Below are 23,157 nucleotides of genomic sequence, written 5' to 3' on the forward strand. Positions count from 1 at the left end.
GCATAAAATATATAGGAAGTTTCTCTCTTTGGTGGGTTATAGTATTTTTTTAAAACTGTTTTTGTATACGTGTAATAGAAAAGTCCTTGTTTGAACTATCCAAAATTATGTTATAATACAGTTTGAATTAAAACCTTTCTTGAAGTTTCAGATAAAAAGCCTTCCATATTTTTGGAAGATTCTTGAGGCTATGGGACTTAATGTTTAAGTATGTGTATTCATTTGGGTGTTTTCAATTGCAATTAATTAAAACTTCAGCCTCACACTGGTTGGTGTTAACAATATGAAAAATTGTTATTTAATATAATAGTAATATCAAAAGCTGGGCTGTTCTCAGTGGCATTTGATCCAGCCCCTCAAATGTGTGATATGAGACCCTGGTTATTTCTGTCTTTCTACTTTGGTATTCTTTGTGAGTCCACATTGTCCTCAGGTTAGTTTCTCTTGCAGCTTGCTTCTCATAGAGTTGTAGCAGTCTCAGGTGTCACACTGGGACACAACAATATTCAGAGAAAACAGTAAGGAGTTATCTCTCAGTTTGACTTATTTTAGAAGAAAAGAAGTATTTCTCAACAGTTTCCCAACTATCCCTCACATATCACTGGCCAGAGTTGAACTGCATGTCCATTTTTGAACAGCCCTTAGCCACAGAGATGGAAGTATCTGATTGAGACTATCTGGGTGTGAAATATATGTAGGAATGTGTTTTAAGGGGATTTTGCTGAAGAATCAATAGTAATTAATAGTTATTTGTATAATTCAGTGAATTGACAGTTGAGAACCAGGAGCCAACCCTAGCCCAAAGGGTTTCTCAGTGGAGACACCCAACTTTCTATTCAACCTAACAACCATCCTAACAGATGTGAGGTGATATCTCATTGTTGTTTTGACTTGCATTTTCCTGATGATTAGGAATGTTGTTCACCTTCTCATAAACCTGTTGTCCATTTGTGTGTCTTCTTTGATGGAATGTCTATTCAGGTCATTTGTGCATTTTTTTTTTTTTTTTGATACGGAGTCTCGCTCTGTCACCCAGGCTGGAGTGCAGTGGCGCTATCTTGGCTCACTGCAAGCTCCGCCTCCTGGGTTCATGCCATTCTCCTGCCTCAGCCTCCCGAGTAGCTGGGACTACAGGTGCCCGCCACCACGCCCAGCTAATTTTCTGTATTTTTAGTAGAGACAGGGTTTCACCGTGTTAGCCAGGATGGTCTCGATCTCCTGACCTCATGATCCGCCAACTCGGCCTCCCAAAGTGCTGGGATTACAGGCGTGAGCCACCGTGCCTGGCCTATTTGTCCGTTTTTAAACTAGATTATTTGGTCTTTTGCTGTTGAGTTGTAGGAGTTCCTTATAAACTTTGGATATTAACTTTTTATCAGATACATGGCTGGCAGATATTTTCTCTCATTTGGTAGACCGCCTTTTAATTTGTTAATTGATTCCTTGACTGTGCAGAAGCTTTTTAGTTTGATGTAATCCGCTTGTCTGTTTTTGCTTTTGCTGCCTTTGCTTTTGGTGTCATGTCATATCCAATAAATCATTGCCAAGTCTAATATCTAGAAGCTTGGTCCCTATGTTTTCTTCTAAGAGTTTTAATGTTTCAGTTTTATATTTAAGTTTTCAATCCATTTCAAGTTGATTTTTATGAAAGGTGTGAAATAGGGCCCAATTTTATTCTTATGCATGTGGATGTTTAGTTTCCCTAATACTCTTTATTGGGGACACTGTGTTTTATACATTGTGTGTTCTTGGTACCCTTGTCAAATATCAGTTGGCATAGATGCATGAGTTTATTTCTGGGCTCTCTCTTCTGTTGCATTGGTCTATATGTCTGATTTTATGCCAATGCCATATTGTTTTGATTACTATGGCTTTGTAGTATACTATGAAATCAGGGAGTGTGATACCTCTAGCATTGTTGTTCTTGCCCAAAATTGCTTTGCCTTTTTGGGGTCTTGTGTGAGTCCAGATGAATTTTAGGATTTTTTTTTATTTCTGTGAAAAATGCCATTGAGATTTTGACAGGATTGCATTGAATCTGTAGATTGCTTTGGGTAGTATGGGCATTTTAACAATATTCATTTTTTCAGTCTATGAACATGGAATGTCCTTCTATTTATCAGTGCATTTTTTAATGTTTAACTTCATTTCAAACTGCCAAACCAGTTTCTAAAGTGGAGGTACCATTTTGCATTCCCAACACCAATGTATGAATATTCTAGTTATTTTCCCTTGGGAAAAAAAAACAAAAACTGTAGCCATTCTAATACGTGTGTATTTCCTATCTACAAAATATTTTCTACTTCAAGGTCAAAAATATTTTCTTCTGTATTTTCTAAGTTTTATAACTGTAGGGTTTTTTTTTTCTGAGAAAGAAAGAAACAATTCTAGAGTTGATATTTAAAAGCAAATGACCTAGAAAAGCCAAAATAATTTTGAAAAACAATAAATTATTAAGCTGAAGGACTCACATTTTGTGATTGATAGTTGATTCTTGCTGAAAATATACAGTTAAACTTGGAAAGAATTGTCAAATTAACAAGATTAACTTTTCTAATTAAGCATAATATATCTTTCTCAATTTTTAAGGTTTTATTTATTTTTCATAAATGCTTTAAAATATTTTCCATTTAAATATTTTACAAATTTTATTAGATTCACAGATAATTATTTCGTAGTTTTCAGTGCTATTGTATATGTTACTGCTTTTACAATTTCATTACCTATTTGTTAAATGCTTGTATATGGAAATAGTTTGATTTTTAGGTATGACCTTTCCCTCTGTGATTTTTGTAAACTTACGTATTAGTCTTTTTATGGCAGATTCTCCAGGATTTTCTTTATAGTATGTTAATAAAAGCAATTTATTCCTTGCCATTTTGTGTGTTTTATATTTCTTTTTCTTGCTTTATTGCAGTGGCTAGGACTTCCGATACAAATAGGAGTGATAACAGCAGACATCCTTGCTCCGATCCGAGCTTTAAAAGAAAGCATTCAGTCAAACCATTGCATATATTAGCTATAGGATTTACTTAGAAGAGCTTTATGTACTTGAGAAACTTTTCTTCTTCTTCTTTTTTATTTTTATTTTTTTGTTGAGATGGAATCTCACTCTGTCGCCCAGGCTGGAGTGCAGTGGCGCGATCTGGGCTCACTGCCAGCTCTGCCTCCCAGGTTCATGCCATTCTCCTGCCTCAGCCTCCCTAGTAGCTGGAACTACAGGCACCCACCATCATGCCTGGCTAATTTTTCTTTTTTTGTATTTTTTAGTAGAGAAGGGGTTTCACCATGTTAGCCAGGATGGTCTCGATCTCCTGACCTCATGATCTGCCCGCCTTGGCCTCCCAAAGTGCTGGGATTACAGGCGTGAGCCACTACGCCCGGCCAGGAAACTTTTCTTCTATCCCTAGCTTGTTGAAAGCTTTCTTCTTCTTCTTCTTCTTTTTTTTTTTTTTAAATAATGAATTAAGGTTAAGTTTTTTTCAGATGCTTTCTCTGAATATATTGAGATGATCACATAGGAGTGTTTTTGTTTCTGTTTTGTTTTTTGGTCTGTAAATACTATGAGTTATACTGATTGGTTTTCAAATTTTGAACTAACTTTGTAGTTCTAAGATAAGTCTCACTGGTTTTTATATAATATCGGTTTTAGGTACTCCTGAATTCCATTTTTTAAAGATTTTTACTTCTTGTTTAGAGGAGCTTTCATCTGATTTTTTTTTTCCAGTTCCCTTTAGGAAACTCTAACTTGTCCAATTTTTAAAAATAATGTCTTCGGTTTTGTTATCAGAATATGCTGGATTCATTAAAAAAATTGGAAGCATTTCCTTTTTTTTCTATTTTCTGGCAGAATCTGTTATTTTCTGGCAGAATCTGTTTAAATTGATGTTATTATTTTTAGGTATGTACTATTCAAACATCTGTGTCTTCCTGAATGAGCTTTGAAAGTTTTTGTATTTCAAGAAGATTTATCCATTTTATCTACATGAGCAAATTTATTGGCATAATGTTATTCATAGCATTTATTTATCATTCTTTGATGTTTAATAGGTCTATGGTAATATCTTTCTCCTCATTCCTAGTGTTGCAAATTTGTGCCTTCTTTTTTTCTAAATAATTCTATATATCTTTATAATGAACTGACTTGTTTCTATTGACTTTTCTACTGTTTTCAATTTCATTAGTTTCTTTATTATTTCCTTTTTTCTGCTTTTATTTGGTTTACTTTACCCTGTTTTTTCCCAGTGTCTTAAGGTAGGGCTGATTATTGTTTTCTTATTTTCTAATTAAGAATTTAAATCTATAAATTTTCCCCAATCATTGCCTTGTGTGCATCTCACAAATTTTTTATGTTTTCATTTAAAACAAAATATTTTTTAAGTTTTTTGTACTTCTTTTTAATTCCTAAGTCATTTAGAAGCTTGTTGTTTAATTTCATAATATTTGGGGATTTTCCAGATATCTTTCTGTTATTAACTTGTGGTTCAATTCTTTTAAAATCAAAGAACATACTTTATAAGATTTATTTTTTAAAATTTGTTGAGGTGTGTTTATGAACCAAATTGTGCTCTTTTTTTTTCTTTTTTTATTATTAATTTTTTTTGCACACAAAACAATAAACATTTTCTAAAAATACATACAAACAAAAAGATGCATATCAAACATATTAGGAAGGTTGCACATGGGAAGACAGGGAATAGAAATGGGGAGTGGGAATTAAAGAAAATAAATGAGAGAGGGACTTTATATGGATCAATGATAATAACTCAATCCTCTATTTGACAAAGAAGAAGAAGGAAGAGGAAGAAAAAGAAAGTGGGATAAAGGATCAGAAAGGGAGGAAAATAGAAAAAATTAGAGTATGACTCCAGGGTAGACCTGTTTTGTTATCGCTGGGTTGGTTGGTTGGTTTGTCTGTTGTATTTTTCATATGTTTTGCCATGTTGGCCAGGCTGGTCTCGAACTCCTAGCCTGAAGTGATCAACCCGCCTCGGCCTCCCAGAGTGCCGGGACTACAGGCGTGAGCCAACACGTCCGGCCCCCACATTGCTTCTGGCCTCCGTGGTAGACCTCCCAGACGGGGCGGCCCGGCAGAGGCGCTCCTCACTTCCCAGACGGGGCGGCCGGGCAGAGGCGCTCCTCACTTCTTCCCAGACGGGGCGGCCGGGCAGAGGCGCTCCTCACTTCTTCCCAGACGGGGCGGCCGGGCAGAGGCGCTCCTCACTTCTTCCCAGACGGGGCGGCCGGGCAGAGGCGCTCCTCACTTCTTCCCAGACGATGGGTGGTCGGGCAGAGGCGCTCCTCACTTCCCAGATGATGGGTGGTCGGGCAGAGGCGCTCCTCACTTCCCAGACGATGGGTGGCCGGGCAGAGGCGCTCCTCACTTCCCAGACAGGGCGGCCGGGCAGAGGCGCTTCTCACTTCCCAGACGATGGGTGGCCGGGCAGAGGCGCTCCTCACTTCCCAGACAGGGCGGCCAGGCAGAGGCGCTCCTCACTTCCCAGACGGGGCGGCCGGGCAGAGGCGCTCCTCACTTCTTCCCAGACGGGGCGGCCGGGCAGAGGCGCTCCTCACCTCCCAGACGGTGGATGGCCGGGCAGAGGCGCTCCTCACCTCCCAGACGATGGGTGGCCGGGCAGAGGAGCTCCTCACTTCCCAGACGATGGGTGGCCGGGCAGAGGGCTCCTCACTTCCCAGACGATGGGTGGCCGGGCAGAGGCGCTCCTCACTTCCCAGACGATGGGTGGCCGGGCAGAGGCGCTCCTCACTTCCCAGACGATGGTGCCGGGCAGCTCACTTCCCAGACGCAAATTGTGCTCTTTTTTTGATTAGTTTTGTATATGCAGTGGAAGATAATGTGTATTATGCTGTTGTTGGGTGGAGTGTTCTATAAATGTCAACTAGGTCAAGATGGTTGATAATATTGCTAATAGATACTATTTCCTTATCAATTTTTGTCTACTTTATCAGTTACTGAGAGAAGAGTGTTGATGTCTTAAGCTATAATGTGGATTTGTGTACTTCTCTTCATTATAACAGTATTTGCTTCAAGTACTTTGCAACTCTGTGGTTAGTTGCATACACATTTATGGATTGTTTTAACATTTGTTATGTTGATGAATTGACCCCTTTATAGTTACGTATCATCTTTCTTTAGTTCTTGCAAAACCCTCGATTTAAAGTTGATTTTGTGTGATATTAATACAGACATACTTCTTTTTGTTGTGATTCACTTTACTGCACTTCACGGATATTGCATTTTTTTTTTTTTTTTACATTTTTCATTTTACAGTAGGCTGTCAAGAAAAGCCAAGCCATATCTTTAGCAATTCACATAGATATTTCCTTGGCCAATATCCAATTTCGTCACTCAGGTTCTACCTTCCACAGAACACTAGGACACAAAAACAATTCAGCCAAATTCTTTGCCATTTTATTACAAGAATAGCCTTTTCTCCATTGTCCAATAACACGTTTCTCATTTCTATCTGAGACCTCACCAGAATCACCCTTTATGGTATGATTTAATTTCTCTATAATCAAAGAACATACTTTATAAGATTTGTTTTAATTTGTTGAGGCATGTTTATGAAACAGATTGTGCCCTTTTTTGATGAATTTTGCATATGCAGTGTAAGAGAATGTGTATTATGTTGTTGTTGGGTGGAGTGTTCTATAGATGTCAACTAGGTCAATATTTGTATAATATTAGAAAAATAAATATTTTAGAGTTTTACTTTCTATGGAGCAAATTTTGTAAAGGGAAGATTTATTAATATTTTTAATCACATTTAGGAACTCTGGAAGAGATATAGAGAAGAATGCTATAGATTCTGCCCTTTAGGAAATTATAAACTAAGAGAAGGTATAATTATTAGCATAAAAGAATATTAAATGAGGTAGATTATAGTGTCTATATACTAACTCAATAATGTTTATTAAACACTACTAAGGCACAGGTACTGTGATAGACACTGGAGTTACAGCAATGAGCAAAATAGGTACTATTCATGCTCTATGGAGTTTACTGTCTAGCTGGGTAAAAATGATATTAGAATCAATACCAATAATAATATTTGATTATTTATTGATATATTATTAGTATTTTTTAGAGGCAGGAGTCTCACTACATAGGCTGTACTATAACTCCTGGGCTCAATCAAATTATATTTTTATTATTAATTTAAGGTTGGAAAAGTATAGGGCACCACAGGAACATAAGCTTAGCAGAGAGAGCACAACAAATAATATAAAAATATTAGCCCCAAATAGGTTTGGCATTAATAAAATTATGTCACTTTTAACTAGGGATTCAGAAAAGGTCCATGGAGATGTAACATTTAAGCTGGATCTTGAAGGGTGAATAGGATTTGAGTGTAGGGAAGTAGGAAAAAAACAGTGCCGATGGGGTCCACAGCTTGAGCAGGATCAGTTAAGTGTGGGGGCATGTTCAAAGGCTCAAAGACAGTTCAGTAGGGAAGCTAGACTCACTGAACTTGAAACGTCAATGAAAATAATAAATGCTTGACTGAAAAGGTATGAGTTCATGCTGTGGAGTGTGGGCTTGATTCAGTAGACAGTAGGTAGAAAAAGACATTTGAGCAGAAGAGACAGTATCAAAGGCTTTCCAAAATATCTCAAATCACAGAGTGTCTGATGGATTGCTGCGGAGAAATGTGGAAATAGGAAGAAAGGCTAAGACTCCATTGTGATAAGTAAGTACATAATGAGATAGAACTTAGCCCAAATCATTGGTTTTAGTTATCTATGGGTTAAATATCAAAGGAAGATTTATAGAGTACAGAAATAATTGGGAATTGGGAATCATAGTTCTGAGTCCAAATCTTGGTTCCAATACTCACCAAATTTACCTTGCCTAAATTAGTCTCTCTAAGCCTTACTGAAGTAATCATTAGATGAGGCTATTAAATAACTACTAAAAAGAATTGAGTAAATTTGAGATAAAATGTATCAACTGTCCACCACCATGCTGGCAGAAAAATATTGCAAAGTAGAAATAACACAAATTTCATTTCCCCCTCAAGATGGCATTTGGGGAGTTTCATTGAGATAATTATAGTTTCAAGTTGATGAAGAATAATAATTATAATAGTTTTCTTTTATAGCCTATTACCTGTCAGACATTGTGCTAAGCACTTAATTTATATTGTCCCTAAACCTCACTACAGTCCAGAAATTTAGGGCCATTATCACCATTTTTCAGATGAAGAAACTGAAGGGTATAGAGAGCATATACAGTTAGTAAGTGGTAAAATCAGCTGCTGTCTACAAGTATTGAGCCATCTGTTTCATGTTTTTTTGTTTTGTTTTGTTTTGTTTTGTTTTGTTTTTAATACAGTAGGCAAAGATGTCTGAGTTACCACAGGAGTAGTCAAAAGTTTTGGAAAGACTGTGTTTATTAAGAGATTCAGTGCATGAGAAAGAGTCATTTTGGAAATATAAAACTGAGATGGGTGAAGACTGTGAAAGTAGATGCATGAGCTCCAACTGGGAAAAGTAGACTAGACAAGTCACATAAAAAAGGGACTGTACCTATGTTTTGGGGGAACAGTACTGAGATTTAGTTATGTTACATCATCATGCTTAATGCTATATGGAATTTGTATAAAAACAGCCTCTAATTGGTGGACTTCAGCCTAAATAAGGCATAAAAGAAAATGAAATTGAAATTTATGATGGCCTTGTTTATTTCGAAAGGACTTAGTACTATGTTTTTGAAGAATGGTTAAAGAATTGTACTGTCCATTCCCATCCTTGGACTCCTGCTATAGCCATTTTATTTTTAAAGACAAGAAAGTTAAATAAGAAAGCAGAAAAACATTTCACTAAAGTGAGAACAAAAATAAAGTGGTCATACCGAAGAGGAACAAAGACATTTGGATTTGATTATTCCTAGGCATTCAGTGTTTTAAAATAAAAATCAGTGAGCGGATAACATTTTAATAATAGCAATAACATTTATAGCACTTTTGACATGTTAAATATATTATCTCATTTTATTTTCACAAGAAATATATCAAGTAGATACTGTTATATCCATTTTGCAGATGAAAAAACTGAGGTAAAAAAAGGTTCAGTATCTTACCTACAATCATACTGCTCATAAATGTCAGAGTTGGAACTTAAAATAGAACAGCTGGACTCCAGAATCTGGGCTTCTAACTAGTATGTTATACTATCTCTCAACTTAAATCTCTCAAAACAAACTTTATGCCTTTTAATTGCCCACAGAGCAGACCATAAGTAAAGACAGTCCAGTTCTGGTGATTTGATTTTACTGTGCCACATATCCATGGCTAAACACTGGGGAGGAAGAGGTCTGAGTCTGTGGATTTTGCTGAGGTTCACAGTTTCCTTCGTGCATCTAAAATAGCATTTAAAATGAATATTGTATTTGTTCTCCATTGCTGCATCTCACCATTAACATGTGAGTCTCATTCTGTGTATCTGTGTGTATATGTGTGTAGTAAGGAAGGTCATTAACCTTAGTTAACCCATGCCATTAAGGAGATGTTATTAACCACAAGTATTCCCAGAAATGAAGGCTTTTTGGCAAGAAGTAGAAAGGACTGTGCCCAAACGGAAAATCTAATGTGTATCTATGCTTCAGGTTGAATACAAATATGTTAAGACATGTGTAAGACATAAAAAGAATTTCCCCCCAAGGCTACTGCTGTGAGAATACTTGATTAGCACGTAAATATTTATGCTGCACATAGAAGAGTGTACTGCATTTAATTTAATGTTTTGTTGTTTACATTTCTTTAGTACCAAGTATAATCAAATATTTAAATCCTCATCTTGATGTCATCAATTATCTCATGGATTCACTTCACCAACTTCAAATTAATTGCCCAGTGTTTTCTTGTTTTAATGATGTTAAAAACAAACACAGAAATAAGCCCAGTGGAGGGTCATGTAGGATGATCATAAAGATTTGATTTGGTCATATATTATTAAAGGATGTTTATATAGTCCTGATAAATAACTTCTCTTTTGTACTTAAACCCTTGGCTAACTCATCCTTCTTTCCTTTGTGTTACTAAGTTGAACTAATATATAAACTTAACATAAACTATTGGCTCTTTATTTCAAATTTTGAGACATTATTTAGGTGGTTGATTTAAAACAAAGCTAAGCATTAAATTCTGAATGAAAGAAGCAGACATAAAATTTTTAGAGAGCTGTACTTTCATCATTATATCCACCTAGTATAAAATTCCTATTCATATTTCTTAATTTATAAAAGATATGTGGCATATGGTTTCTCAGCATGACCCTAATTTTTCACCAAGGCAATAAGAGAGTTTAACCCTCTGGTTTGGCCAAACAGTGGGAGGAGCTGTAAATGTATAAGTGATTTTATTTCTGTTACTGGAGTACCGGACCTTCTTTTGTTCACTAGAGAATACCCAGCACCTAGAATAGCGTTAGGTTACATAGTAGGTGCTCAGTTAGAACTTGTTGACTGTATTAGATGTGACATATGGATTATATCCATTTTGAATGTTCCTAAGAAAATATAGTTAGTGTAGGAGATGCGAACTTTGGGAATGCATGCCTAAAAAGCGTCATCAGACTAAGCAAAGGTGAGGGGAGCTTTCTCAGGAAGTTAGAAGGAAAGGTTTGAAGAATAGGCTAGACAACATTATGGTAGTGTTCTGATAAAGTGGATGTTAGTATTGGTGATTGAAGTGGAATAATTGTAAATTAACTGTAAATTCTGTGATTCTGTCAGGTCCTGGGTAAAATAAAAAAGGAATCCTTCAAATTCCTACCCCCATACTTACAAATATATTTGTACTACAGCTAGTCTCAGAGGAAGCATGTCCCTTTATCAAAGACTAACTTCTCTACATCACAGCCTTTTCTACCTCTTCTGAAGCAATAATCTTTTCTGAGGACAGAGAGGAAATAAATGGCATGCTGGTTCCTTATTTACAAGTCAAAGCCTACCCAGGAGTTGTATATGTTGGAAAGATTTTATAGAGGTGACATTAGAAAACTGAAGGTGTGCTCATTGGGTACATGGCATGTAAAGGCTGGAGAACGGAATGCAAGAGACATCAGTAGGGGCTGGGTGACACATCATGCTGCCCAGGGCTCCCTCATGGAGGATCTTCAGGATTTTGCTGAAGCGATTGTAGTCCATGTGAAATTCAGCAGTTAATTCTTGCAAATGTGTCTCAGGGGTCCCTTCCAGTGGGCAGATTACATACTGGCAGACTTCTGTACACCCTCTCCATCCCAGAACATCTTTGCTTTAAGTCTGTGTTATACACTAGAGTGGTATATAAGCATTAATTTGAGAACGATGTCACTACTTTCAAAATGTTCCATATCCACTGGATTATCCTTTTTCTCTGCACAGACTAAAGACCTTGGCATCCTCCTTAACTCTTCTCTTTCTCTCATGTTCTACAACCAATTCATCAGCAAATTCTGTCAGCTATAACTTCAAAATATATTCTGAATCCAGTTATATGTTCTGATTTCCTCACTGCTAGCATCCTACTCCAAGCAGCCATCATCTCAGACCTGAACTATTGCAAGGGTCCCCTAATCAGTTTTGCTGCTTCCACTTTTCACATCTTCGCTGCTGCCTTCCATCCAGTGTATTATCCACAGGGTGATCCTTTAAAAAAGATCAGTCCCATCCACAGGGATCAAAACTCCAAAATGGTTCTTTTTTTTAAATTTGAGACAGAGTCTCACTTTGTCTCCAGGCTGGAGTGCAGTGGCGCAATCTCAGCTCACTGCAGCCTCTGCCTCCTGGGTTCAAGCGATTCTCCTGCCTCAGCCTCCCGAGTAGCTGGGACTACAGGCAAGTGCTACCACACCCACCTAATTTTTCTATTTTTAGTAGAGACGGGGTTTCAACATGTTGGCCAGGATGGTCTCGATCTCTTGACCTCATGATCTGCCCGCCTTGGCCTCTCAAATTGCTGGGACCAAAATTGTTCTTATTGTGGCCTGCTGGATTATGATGTGGTCTATTATGATCTCTGACCCCATCATCTTCCCTCTTCCACTTGCACACTGCCTACTGGCCACACTGACCTGCTCTTCTGCAAATTCACCAAGTCTGCTCCTACGTCAGGGTCCTTGTAATGACTATTTCTTTTGCTGTAGCATTTTCCCCTCAGATAGTTACATGGCTCCATCTTTAGATATCATGTCTCCACTTAGATATCACCTTTGCAGAGTGATCTCCCCTGATCACCTTAATCCTACCACCTCCCTCACTGTACCCTGGTTATTCTCTGTCCTCTTACTTGATACCTGACATTTATGTATAGATTTGTTTATTGCACAAACTGTCTTTTCCATTGGGACACATAAAGGCAGTCTATATCCTTAGTACGGCCATATCCCATAGTAACTAAATTAGTGTCTGGAACATAGTAGATGTCCAATGAACATGTACTAACTGAACATGTGTTAAATGAATGAATGAAATTTATTTTTATTAATACTATACTTGGCAGTCATAGTAACTATAAAGTCTTCTTGAGGTGGAAAATGTGACCATTCTAATACAAGAAAACTGCAGAAATGCTCCTTGTATTTGTATGAATGAAATTAAGTGACTAAGTATTGTTACCTGTGTAGCTACCATCAGAGGTATAGCTGACCTTGCTGATACCATAGCATGAGAGTAGTGCTTCCAAGATGGTAATAAAGATTTTGAAAGTCAGCTATAAAGAGAGATAGATCTTGTACTGAATCTAGAACTCAAAGGTCTAAAAAATGTTTTCAAAGAAAATTTCAGAAAACTCATGAAATTATTATAACCAGTTTCTTTAAATGTCTTATATGTTTTACATTATATTCTATTATGTAAATAAGATTTAATATTTTCCCCCATGTACAGAGCTATTACACATTCCAATAAAGGAGCAGGATGCTATGCAGTTTCTGCCCACACTCCACAATTTCAGCTTTCTTCACTGACTGTTTTATCAAACCAGTCATTTCTAGCTGATAGGAAGCTAATTTTGATGTCTTAACTCATAGTTGTAACCGCCACTCCCCTGCAGTTTCCCACCACTTTGCCAGTTCTTGATGCTTCTGAAGTCACTTATCATAATGACATCTATAGAATATGCCCTCATATGCCTTTTGAGAAATCCAAGGACATTTTTTGCAATCCTCTGATTAGTGTTTCTTATCTTTGGAATTTTTATTGAGTCCAAAGCAAATTTTGCCTCCTCATGAAAATACCAGCATCATCACGACTTAGATGGCTCTATCGTTTTCAATGCTGCAACAACACAAGTAGCTCCTCCTTTTTACTGTCTCCGTTGCCAGTGTTTCTGACTCATGCTTTGCAATATTGCCAATAGACCTACCATAGAAAGAGATCTCCCAAAGGGAATCCCACTGCCATCCACAGAACTACATTGGACTGTTTTGATGTGTACTCCATTACTGTGACTATTCAAGTTTTATTTCTATTTAAATTACCAAAAGGCTTTTTGGTAATTTAAATAGAAATAGTTAAATAGAAATAGTTACTGTGTTCTGTTTATTTGAATAGATTTTTTTAATGATATGGACATAATAATGATAGTTATTTTATGTCTCATTACAACATTAATGTGATGTCACAACAATGTCATTTTATTCGGTGTCCACATTGAATTATTAATGGATAAAGCATTATCCCACAAGTTTTTTTAACGGATGTATCGGTTTTATTTTAAATATTCTGCGTTTTTTACCTTCAGCCTGTAGATCAAGATTTTAATTCTGCTGAGTGGTTAATATCTTAAAGCAGCTAAAATAGAGAATTTTGGCAGTAAATACTGATAGGTTTATATTCTTTAAGTTTATGCTTCTAGACGTCATTTTGTTCATTTTGCAAGAAATTCAGAAACTTTATTTTTGTACATTTAAAAAATAATATTAATGAGTAACTTTAACAGTAATTATACAGATTACTCTGGAGAAAATACAGAAATATTTTTAACTATAAACTGTCAGGTCATCTGAAGAATTATATTTAAAGAAAAGACCAAAAACAGAACAAAACAAATCCCTTTGCTTTAGGGTTTGAAAGAAACGGGACTATCCACCGATTATTTACTGGTATTTATTATTTGTATTATTTTGGATCTGACAAAGCCATGAAAGACTTTTATTCTTCGTTTTACAGATGAGGAGATTGAAGTACAGAATTTAACTAGCTTGCTGATAGTAGCAAAGCCAGAATTAAACCCAGTCAACTTGTATTTATTTCAATCATAAAAACCCATCACTAGTTTAGAGGATATACAGACATTTTCTGTTCAACTTTTAAAAAGTTTACTTACATGGAAGAGTAGGTTTGAGTTATATATTTCTCATTTTTATTCCAATTTTACTTTAACATGAAGAAAGAAAATACAGCAAAACAAACATTTCCACCTTCAAAAGAACTAAAGAACAAACATAATTTTATCTTTTAAAATAGATGCAATACAAAGTATGATAAAAGGTTGTTAATTTCCAACAAAGAAAAGCCCAGGACCAGATGGCTTCACAGCTGACTTTTGCCAAATATTTAAAGAAGAATTGATACCGATACTTCCCAAACTCTTGCAAAAAAAAAAAAAAAGACCTAGAGGGAATGATTTCCAACACATAACACATTTTACAAGGCCAGCATCACCTTGATACCTAAGAAGACAAAGACATCACAAGAAAAAAAAAACAAAAAACTACAGGCAAATTTCTTAGATAAACATTGATGCAAAAATGCTCAATAAAATATACTGAGTCCAGCAACACATCAAAAATATTATACATCATGATCAAGTGGGATTTAACTCTGGCATGCAAGGCTGGTTTAACACACATACATCAATCAATGTGATGCATCACATTAGTAGAATGATAGATAAAAGCCTCATGATTATCTTCATTGAAAATATCTCTGATAAAGTTCAACATTATTTCTTGATAAAAATTCTCAACAGTTTCAGAATAGAAGGTGTATTAGTCCATTCTCACACTGCTATGAAGAAATACCTGAGACTGAGTAATTTATAAAGGGAAGAGGTGTAATTGACTCATGGTTCTGCAGGGCTGGGGAGCCCTCAGGAAACTTATAATCATGGCAGAAGGTGAAGCAAACATGTCCTTTGCATGGCAATGGCAGGGAGAAGTACAGCGTGAAGGCAGGGAAAAGCACCTTATAAAACCATTAAATCTTGTAAGAACTCACTCACTATCATGAGAACAGCATGGAGGTAACCACCCCCACGATTCAGTTACCTCCCACCAGGTCCCTCCTATGACATGTAGGGATAATGGGAACTACAATTCAAGATGAGATTTGGATGGGGACACAGCCAAACCACATCATAAGGGAAATTCCTCAACCCAATAAATGCCATTTATGAAAAACCTACAACCAATATCATAATCAGTGGGGAAAAACTGAATGCATTTCCACCAACATCTGTAAAAAGCAAGAATGCCCACTCTTGCCACTTCTATTCAACATAGTACTGGAACTACTGGCAAGAGCAGTCATATAAGGAAAAGAAAGAAATGGTATCCAAATCAGAAAGGAAGAAGTAAAATTATTCTGACATGATCTTAAATGTATAAATCCCAAAGATGCCACAAAACACTGTTAGAACTAATAAGTGAATTTTATAAAATTTCGGGGTACAAAATCAACATATGAAATCAGTATTATTTCAACACACAAATAACAACCTAATTGAAAAATAAATGAAGAAAACAATTCTATTTCCAATAGTATCAAAAATTTAAAAATTAATATACCTAGTATAAATTTAACCAAGGAAGTGAAAGATCTGTATGCCAAAACTATAAAATATGAAAGAAATAAAGACAGTGCCAATAAATGGAAAGATATCCTATGTTCTGAATCAGAATTACTATTGTTAAAATGTCCAGACTAGCCAAAGAAATACATAGATCTAACACAATCCCTATCGAAATCTCATTGGCATTCTTCATAGAAGTAGAAAAAAATTCTCCCAAAGTTTGTATGGAGCCATAAAAGACCTTGAGTAGCCAAAATAATTCTGAGAAAGAAAAAGTTTGAGACATCACACTTTCTGATTTAAAATTGTATTACAAAGCTATGTTAATCAAAACAGTGTGATGCTGGCATAAAGACAAACAGGCCAGTGAAACATGGCAGACAGGTTAGAAATTAATCCAAACACATATGGTCACTAATTTTTTTTTTTTTTTTTGAGACAGTGTCTCACTCTGTCACCCAAGCTGAAGTGCAGGGGCATGATCACAGCTCACTGCTCCTTTGACCTCCTGGGCTCAGGTGATCCTCCCACCTCAGCCTCTTAAGTGTCTGGGACTATGGGCATGTGCCACCACACCTGATTATTTTTTTAAGTTTTTTTTTTGTAGAGACAGAGTTTTGCCATGTTGTCCAGGCTGGCCTGAAACTCCTGGACTCAAGTGATCCACCCACCTTGGCCTTTCAAAGTGTTGGGATTGTAGGCATGAGCCACTGTGCCTGGCTGTGGTCAACTAATTTTTGACAAGGGCATCACAAGGACTCAATAAAGAAAGGATAGTTTCTGAATAAGTGGTATTGGTACCAATAAATGGTACTGGTATGGTAAATTAAACAAGATTTCCACAAGCAAAAGAATGCAATTAAAACCTTATCTTACACCTTACAACAAAAAAAAAAACAACAACTCAAAATTGGATAAAAGACCTAAATAGAAGACTAGAAACTACAAAACTTTCAGAAGAGAACATAGGGTAAAAGCTCCTGGACATTGGCCTTGGCAATGATTTTTGGGGTATCACACCAAAAGCTCAACCCACAAAAGCAAAAATAAATAAACAGAACAACATCAAACTTAAAAGCTTCTACACAGCAAAAGAAACAATTGATAAAATGAAAAAGCAGCCCACAGATTGGGAAAAATATTTGCCACCGTATATCTGAGAAAGGGTTAATATCTAAAATTTATAAACAACTCATACAACCCAATAGTGGGGAAAAATAACCTGATTAAAAAATGTGCAAAAGACCTGAATAGACATTTCTCTAAAGAAGACATAAAAATGGTCAACAGTCTATGAAAAGGTTCTCAACATCATTAATCATCAAAAAAAAGTAAATTAAAACTAACATGAGATACCACCTCACACGCCTTGGGATGGCCATTACCAAAAAGTCAAAAGGTAACAAATGCTGACCAGGGTGTGGAGAAAGGGGAACCTAGGACAGTGCTGCTGAGAATGTAGGTTGGTACAGACATTTTAAAAAACAGTATGGAGGTTTCTAAAGAAATTAAAAATATAACTACCATACGACCCAGCAATCTCTCTTCTGGGCTTATACCCAAAGGAAATGAAGTCTTCATCTGGTAAAGATATCTGCACTCCCGTGTTCATTGCTGCATAATTCACAATAGCTGAGATACGGTAACAGCCTAAGTGTCCATTGACAGACAGATGGATAAGGAAGTTGTGGTAAATAATATATACAATGGAATTTTCCTGAGCCCCCCAAAAAACCAAGATCCTGCCATTTGCCATGCATGGATGAGCCTGGAGGATATTAGCTAAGTGACATAAGCCAGAAACAGAAAAATACTGCATTATCTCTCAGATGTGTAATATTTTTTAAAAATAAAAAATACAGAGATGCAAACAAAATAGTGGTTACAGGGGCAATTAAATGGGGAGATGTCAGCCAGAGGATACAAAGCAGCAGATATGTAGGATGGAAAGTCTGGAGATCTAATGTACAACATGAAGACTATAGGTAATAAAATTGTATTCTTGTAGGATTCATGCTAAATGAGTAGATTTTAGCTGCTGTTGCCACAAAAACAAAAAATGGTTACTAGGTGAGACAAAGGATAAGTGAATTTGTTTCACTATAGAAACCTTTGTACTATCTATATGTATTCCTTAACATCATGCTATATCCTTTAAATATACACAATAAAATTTATTTTTCTAAAAAAATGCTATTGAAAGGTTCCATTTAGCATCCAACTCATTCAGTTTAAATGAACAAAAAATTATGTACAAATCAGGAGAAACATAGGAATTTTAAAGGCATTAGGGAATTTAAATGTCATCTAAATAATCTTTTTCAAAGCTTAAACTATTTATACATCTAACAAATATATCTAAAATATAGTAAAAATCTCAAAGTTTCTTGCATAATTAAGAATGCCCTGAATATATTTTGTTTTATTTATTATGTTTATTACAAGCTTTTCACAACAGCCTAACCAACACATTTCTTAACAATTTTCTGAACACTTTGTTATTTTATTATGACCTTATTTTCTGCAATTAGGGTAAACATCACTTCCTTTGCACTTGGCTGGTGTCTGCATACTGTACCTGCCAGCTACACTTCAAAACACATAAATGGGCATTTGGTAAAACTTATTTCAACTTCCACATTAGACAGAAGGCAACATTCCAGTTACATCAGACTGAAAATAGCTAATCACTAGGCAGAAGAAACTTATTTTAAATTCAAATGCGACTATGATTTTTTAAAAAGTCCCTTTACAACGATGCAGTGTTACCATGATGTGATATTTGGCTATCAACCCCTTACATTTTATTAAACTTGATTCTTGTTATTTCATCATTCTTGAAGGGATCAGAGTACAGTAATGAAACCCACAAAACTAAGGGGGGAAAAGGAATGGGAATAATAAAATAATTACAGCAGCCATAATATTCACAAGCTACATACTCAAACTACTTATTGCCATAGGTTTTGGAAATAGAGACTTCGATTATGGGTGAGAAGAATGGTATTTCACATGAGTACATAGTAACTTTTTCATTTTTTCTCTAGGTTATATAATTCTAACCTTAACAGTTGCTTTATTAGAATCATATAAACATATTAGTGATACAACTAAAATAAAATGAGTCAAAGAGAAAGGCCTTAAAACAGATATTTTTCACTTGGTTCAGACCCAGACCCAAGTCTAAGGACAGCAAATTGCTCTTTCTTAACTATATTGATGTCTTTATTGGAAACGCTATTCTCCTTTAATATTCCTCATCTTGCCTGGAGTCACAGTCATTTACCTGGACATCCAAACAAGTGGGCCATTAATCCTTTTCTTGTCCCACAGCTGATCAGTCATTCAACAAAGTTCAAGAACTACAACTAAATCCATCTCCTCCTCTCCACCCCATTCCGTAGCCTCAGTTCAGGTCCTCACAGTCTCCTTCCTGGACCGTCAATATGACCTCTAAACTGGTCTACCTGTCTGCACTCTTGCCCTAATCCCTATCCTCATTCACATCTGTGTGACTTTTCTAAATCTTCAAAACTCTTCAATCTAATTAAAATTTCTATTGGCTTTCCACCTCCTCCAGAGGAAATTTCCAGGTGTTTACTTTGGCTTATGAGACTCCCAGCCCACCGGCTCTACCATATCCTCTTCCCAGAATTGCAGTCTTGTGAAAGACTTGCAATCTTAACATATATTGAGACAATAAATTCTTAGAGGACAAAAGTCATGTTTTATATTTTTATCCCCTATTAGTAATGAATGCTGTTTCACATTCCTCCCTTCCCCCCAATACCCCACATGCTATTTTCTCTGTCCTTTTTTTTTTGACCTGGTGAGCTTTTATTCCTGAAAATTGTAATCATGTCACTTTCTTAATAAAATCTCCTGACACAACCCTTGAAAAAGTTTAGTGCTTCCTCTTCTTGTACAAATTTATTTTGGCACAGCTCACGCTACGTAATAACTACCTGTTTCCATGTCTGTTTCCCCTTTTAAAGTGTGGGCATCCCAAAGACAAAGAGTTTATCTTAAAATCTGTTTACATTTGAGGATCTAGAACAGTTTCTGAAACATTATTTTGATGTGGTAGGTACTATTCTAAGGACTTTTTCATGATCTCATTTAATGAAACAAGTTCACAATAAATATTAAGTAAAGAGAAAAGCATAAAGACATTTACAGAAAAATTTCACTTGAAAGATATCACAATATTGAATCTTATTTGAGAATTCAGACAATAAAGTAAATAAATAGCAACTTTCAAGTTGGAAAAAGATAAATGAGGTAAGATATTTTTGAGTGATGGAGGTAATGCACCAGTGGGGTCATGTGAGTCAAATGTAAGTGAAGGATGCTCATAAGTGGTGGAATCTTACTAAGTACAATTCACCATTTTTTTATTTCACTGGAAGGTGCTAGTAAATGAAAAGAGCCATGATCAGGTCTTCCAAAGTAATGTTGCTACTTGTACAACGTGCCATTAAGAAATTGTTAAGGTTATTTTAAAAGTAGTTATATTAAAATCTAAAAGCAGTCTTTGTGTTTCACTACCAAAGTTTTAAATTGCCAATAAGCCAGATAAAATGCAGTGGGAAGATATCTTCACTTGAATGTCAACATCAGCAGAACTTTGTCTAAACCTCACACTGTGATTGGGTTTTTTTGGGGGGGGATAGGCAAATTAAAACCTACTGGTCTTTTCAAGGTCTAAGTTGCTCACTGTTATTTAGCAGTATAAACTATTTTCATAGAGGAACATAGTAAACATAAACTTGAACTATAATGAATTTTTACTGTCTCTATTTTCTTTCTGTTATCACAGACCTGTTGAATTTTCAGAAGCTGAATTCTCACGAGTTGAATATCAAAGAAAGCAGCAATTTTGGGACTCAGTACGGCTAGCTCTTTTCACATTAGCAATTGTAGCAATCATAGGAATTGCAATTGGCATTGTTACTCATTTTGTTGTTGAGGGTAAGTATCCAGGTCACAGTTCCATTGCCTAAGTACTCCATGACTTCGTGTCTTGAAATTTTCTGTTGTATAAAAAGTGACATTTGCATGATATTAACATTTTAATTACCAGTCTTTTACTGATGTTAAATTATAGTTTGCCTCTGTATTGAGCTCTGTGTTACATATTTCCAACCAGTTAACTTTGTAATAAGCATTGCATTGATAGACATATCTAAAAGAAATACATAAAAAAGAGAAAGAATGAAAAGATCATCTTTCGCATAAAGACAAATTACATAATGTGCTGAGAGTTTAGTATACTCTTCTCAGAATCAATATATTAATGAGTTGCCTCAAGAAAAGCTCAGGATATTAAGAAGAGTTATCTGAAAAATACCTTTAAAGGGCTAAAGATCAAGCATTATTTTTGAAGAAAAAAACATTTTTTTTTATGACTGTGGGAAGAAGGAAAAGCTCAGTATTAATTCCTAATTATATATGCAAAAATGGAGAGTCAGTATCATAGATGAGCCAAATGACAATCAGCTAAGATTCATTTACCTTCATCTTTGGTTTCTGTATTTTCCTCTTTTTTTTTTGAGACAGATTCTTGTGTTATCACCCAGGCTGGAGTGCAGTCGCACGATCCCGGCTCATTGCAACCTCCACTTCCCAGGTTGAAGAAATTCTGCCTCAGCCTCCTGAGTAGCTAGGATTATAGGCACCTGCCACTACACTCGGTTAATTTTTGTATTTTTAGTAGAGTTGGGGTTTCACCATGTTGGTCAGGCGGGTCTCGAACTTGCAACCTTAGGTGATCCACTCGACCCGGCCTCCCAGAGTGCTGGGATTACAGACATCAGCCACCATGCCCGGCTGATTTCTGCATTTTTAATCACAGGTGATTGAGACTTAAAATTTTAGACACTCATATCAGTCATAGCAATAAAACTACATTTGAAAGATCCGAAGAAGAAATGAAATATTGTCCAACATGCCCAGTTTACCTTCCTACTCTCATTATTGGGGGATTGATAATACCCATTCCTTAGACTCTCATAAAATGAAAGTGTAAGCCAAGTTACTCTATACAATTTTATCTTTTGTTAGTATTTTCTTTGGGTTAGAAGGTAATGAAATAGTTTTGTTTTTAAAATGCCTTTCACTCCCAATGCTTAAAAAAGAAAAAAAATGAAGGGATAGTAAAAATAATGACAAAAAAAGCATTTTAGCCATTAAAAAAATCTTAGAGGTTGTCATAGGCTGAATAATGCCCCATTCCCATGCAAAGATGTCCATGTCCTAATTGTTAGAATCTGTGAATGTTAGTTAATCTTGTGTAGGAAAAAGGCCTTTCCAGATGTCATTAAACTAATAATTTTGAGATGGGACATTATCCTGGATATTTTGGATAGGTCCTAAATATAACTGCAAGGGTCCTAATAAAAGGGAGGAAAGAAGGTCAAAGGAGGAAGAACAACAAAAGCAAGAGGAGAATGGGACGATGTAAAATGGGACCATCAGCAAAGGAATGAGGGTAGTCTCTAGAAAAAGGCAAAAAATCAATTCTCCCCTTACAGCGTCTAGAAGGAACCAGCTCTGCCAACTTTTTGATTTTAGCTTTGTAAAACTCACATATGATATATGACCTCCAGAACTGTAAGAGTATAAATTTGTGTTGTGTTAAGTCACCAAACCTACAGTAATTTGTTATAGCAGCAGTAGACAACTAATACAGAGGTTAACACCCAAGGATTTGAGTGTTCTAGCTCCAAGACTTTCCTGACTGCAGATAATTTAAAAGTTGCCTGGCTGCAGATGGACATTTAGGAAAAGACAAAAGTTAAACAAGTAGAATGGGATAAAAGAGTGGTATATAAGATGATGCTGTTTTTAAAAGGAACATATCTGTTATTATAGCAGAAGGAATTCAAGGAAGGAAATTACGTTCTAGTAACCAGGGAAACAACAGAGGATAAATTATTTCTAAAATATTACTTTTATAGATTGTACATGAATAGATCTGAAAGACAGTGGAGTAAAAATTATCAATAATTGTTAAATAATCACAATAGAAATAAGGATTTTAGCAGACATAGTGGTAAAAGTCACATCACCAGGATGGAAGTGAATTTGATGGAGTTATTTTTATTCTAAAGATCTTAGTAATTATGAATGATTGGCTTTCAGTGTATTATAATTCTTACCAGTTATCCACTGTTTTTAAAACTGGGCAATTTTAAAATAAGAATTAATAAAATCAGTGACTTTTGAATATGGTTGATTTATCAGTGCCCTTCAGCCAGAGATCACAAGAATACATCTTCAGATATATACAAGGGAAAAAGAACATATGCCATGGAGAACCACAGGCTGCGTAGTAAAACATTGTTCAAACGAA

At 35.9% G+C, this 23,157-nt stretch overlaps 1 protein-coding gene across 1 annotated transcript in view; it reads left to right on the forward strand.

The window, feature by feature from the left end:
• TMPRSS11F (transmembrane serine protease 11F) overlaps positions 1-23,157 on the forward strand; it is a 74,460-nt gene that overhangs the window by 11,954 nt on the left and 39,349 nt on the right. Inside the window, exon 2 of the mRNA XM_003268428.2 lies at positions 20,623-20,774. Within this exon, the coding sequence (XP_003268476.2) occupies positions 20,623-20,774 (152 nt within the window). The remainder of the gene's footprint in view (positions 1-20,622; positions 20,775-23,157) is intronic.

Source organism: Nomascus leucogenys, chromosome 9, assembly GCF_006542625.1.
Source record: "Nomascus leucogenys isolate Asia chromosome 9, Asia_NLE_v1, whole genome shotgun sequence".
Classification (NCBI taxonomy): domain Eukaryota; kingdom Metazoa; phylum Chordata; class Mammalia; order Primates; family Hylobatidae; genus Nomascus; species Nomascus leucogenys.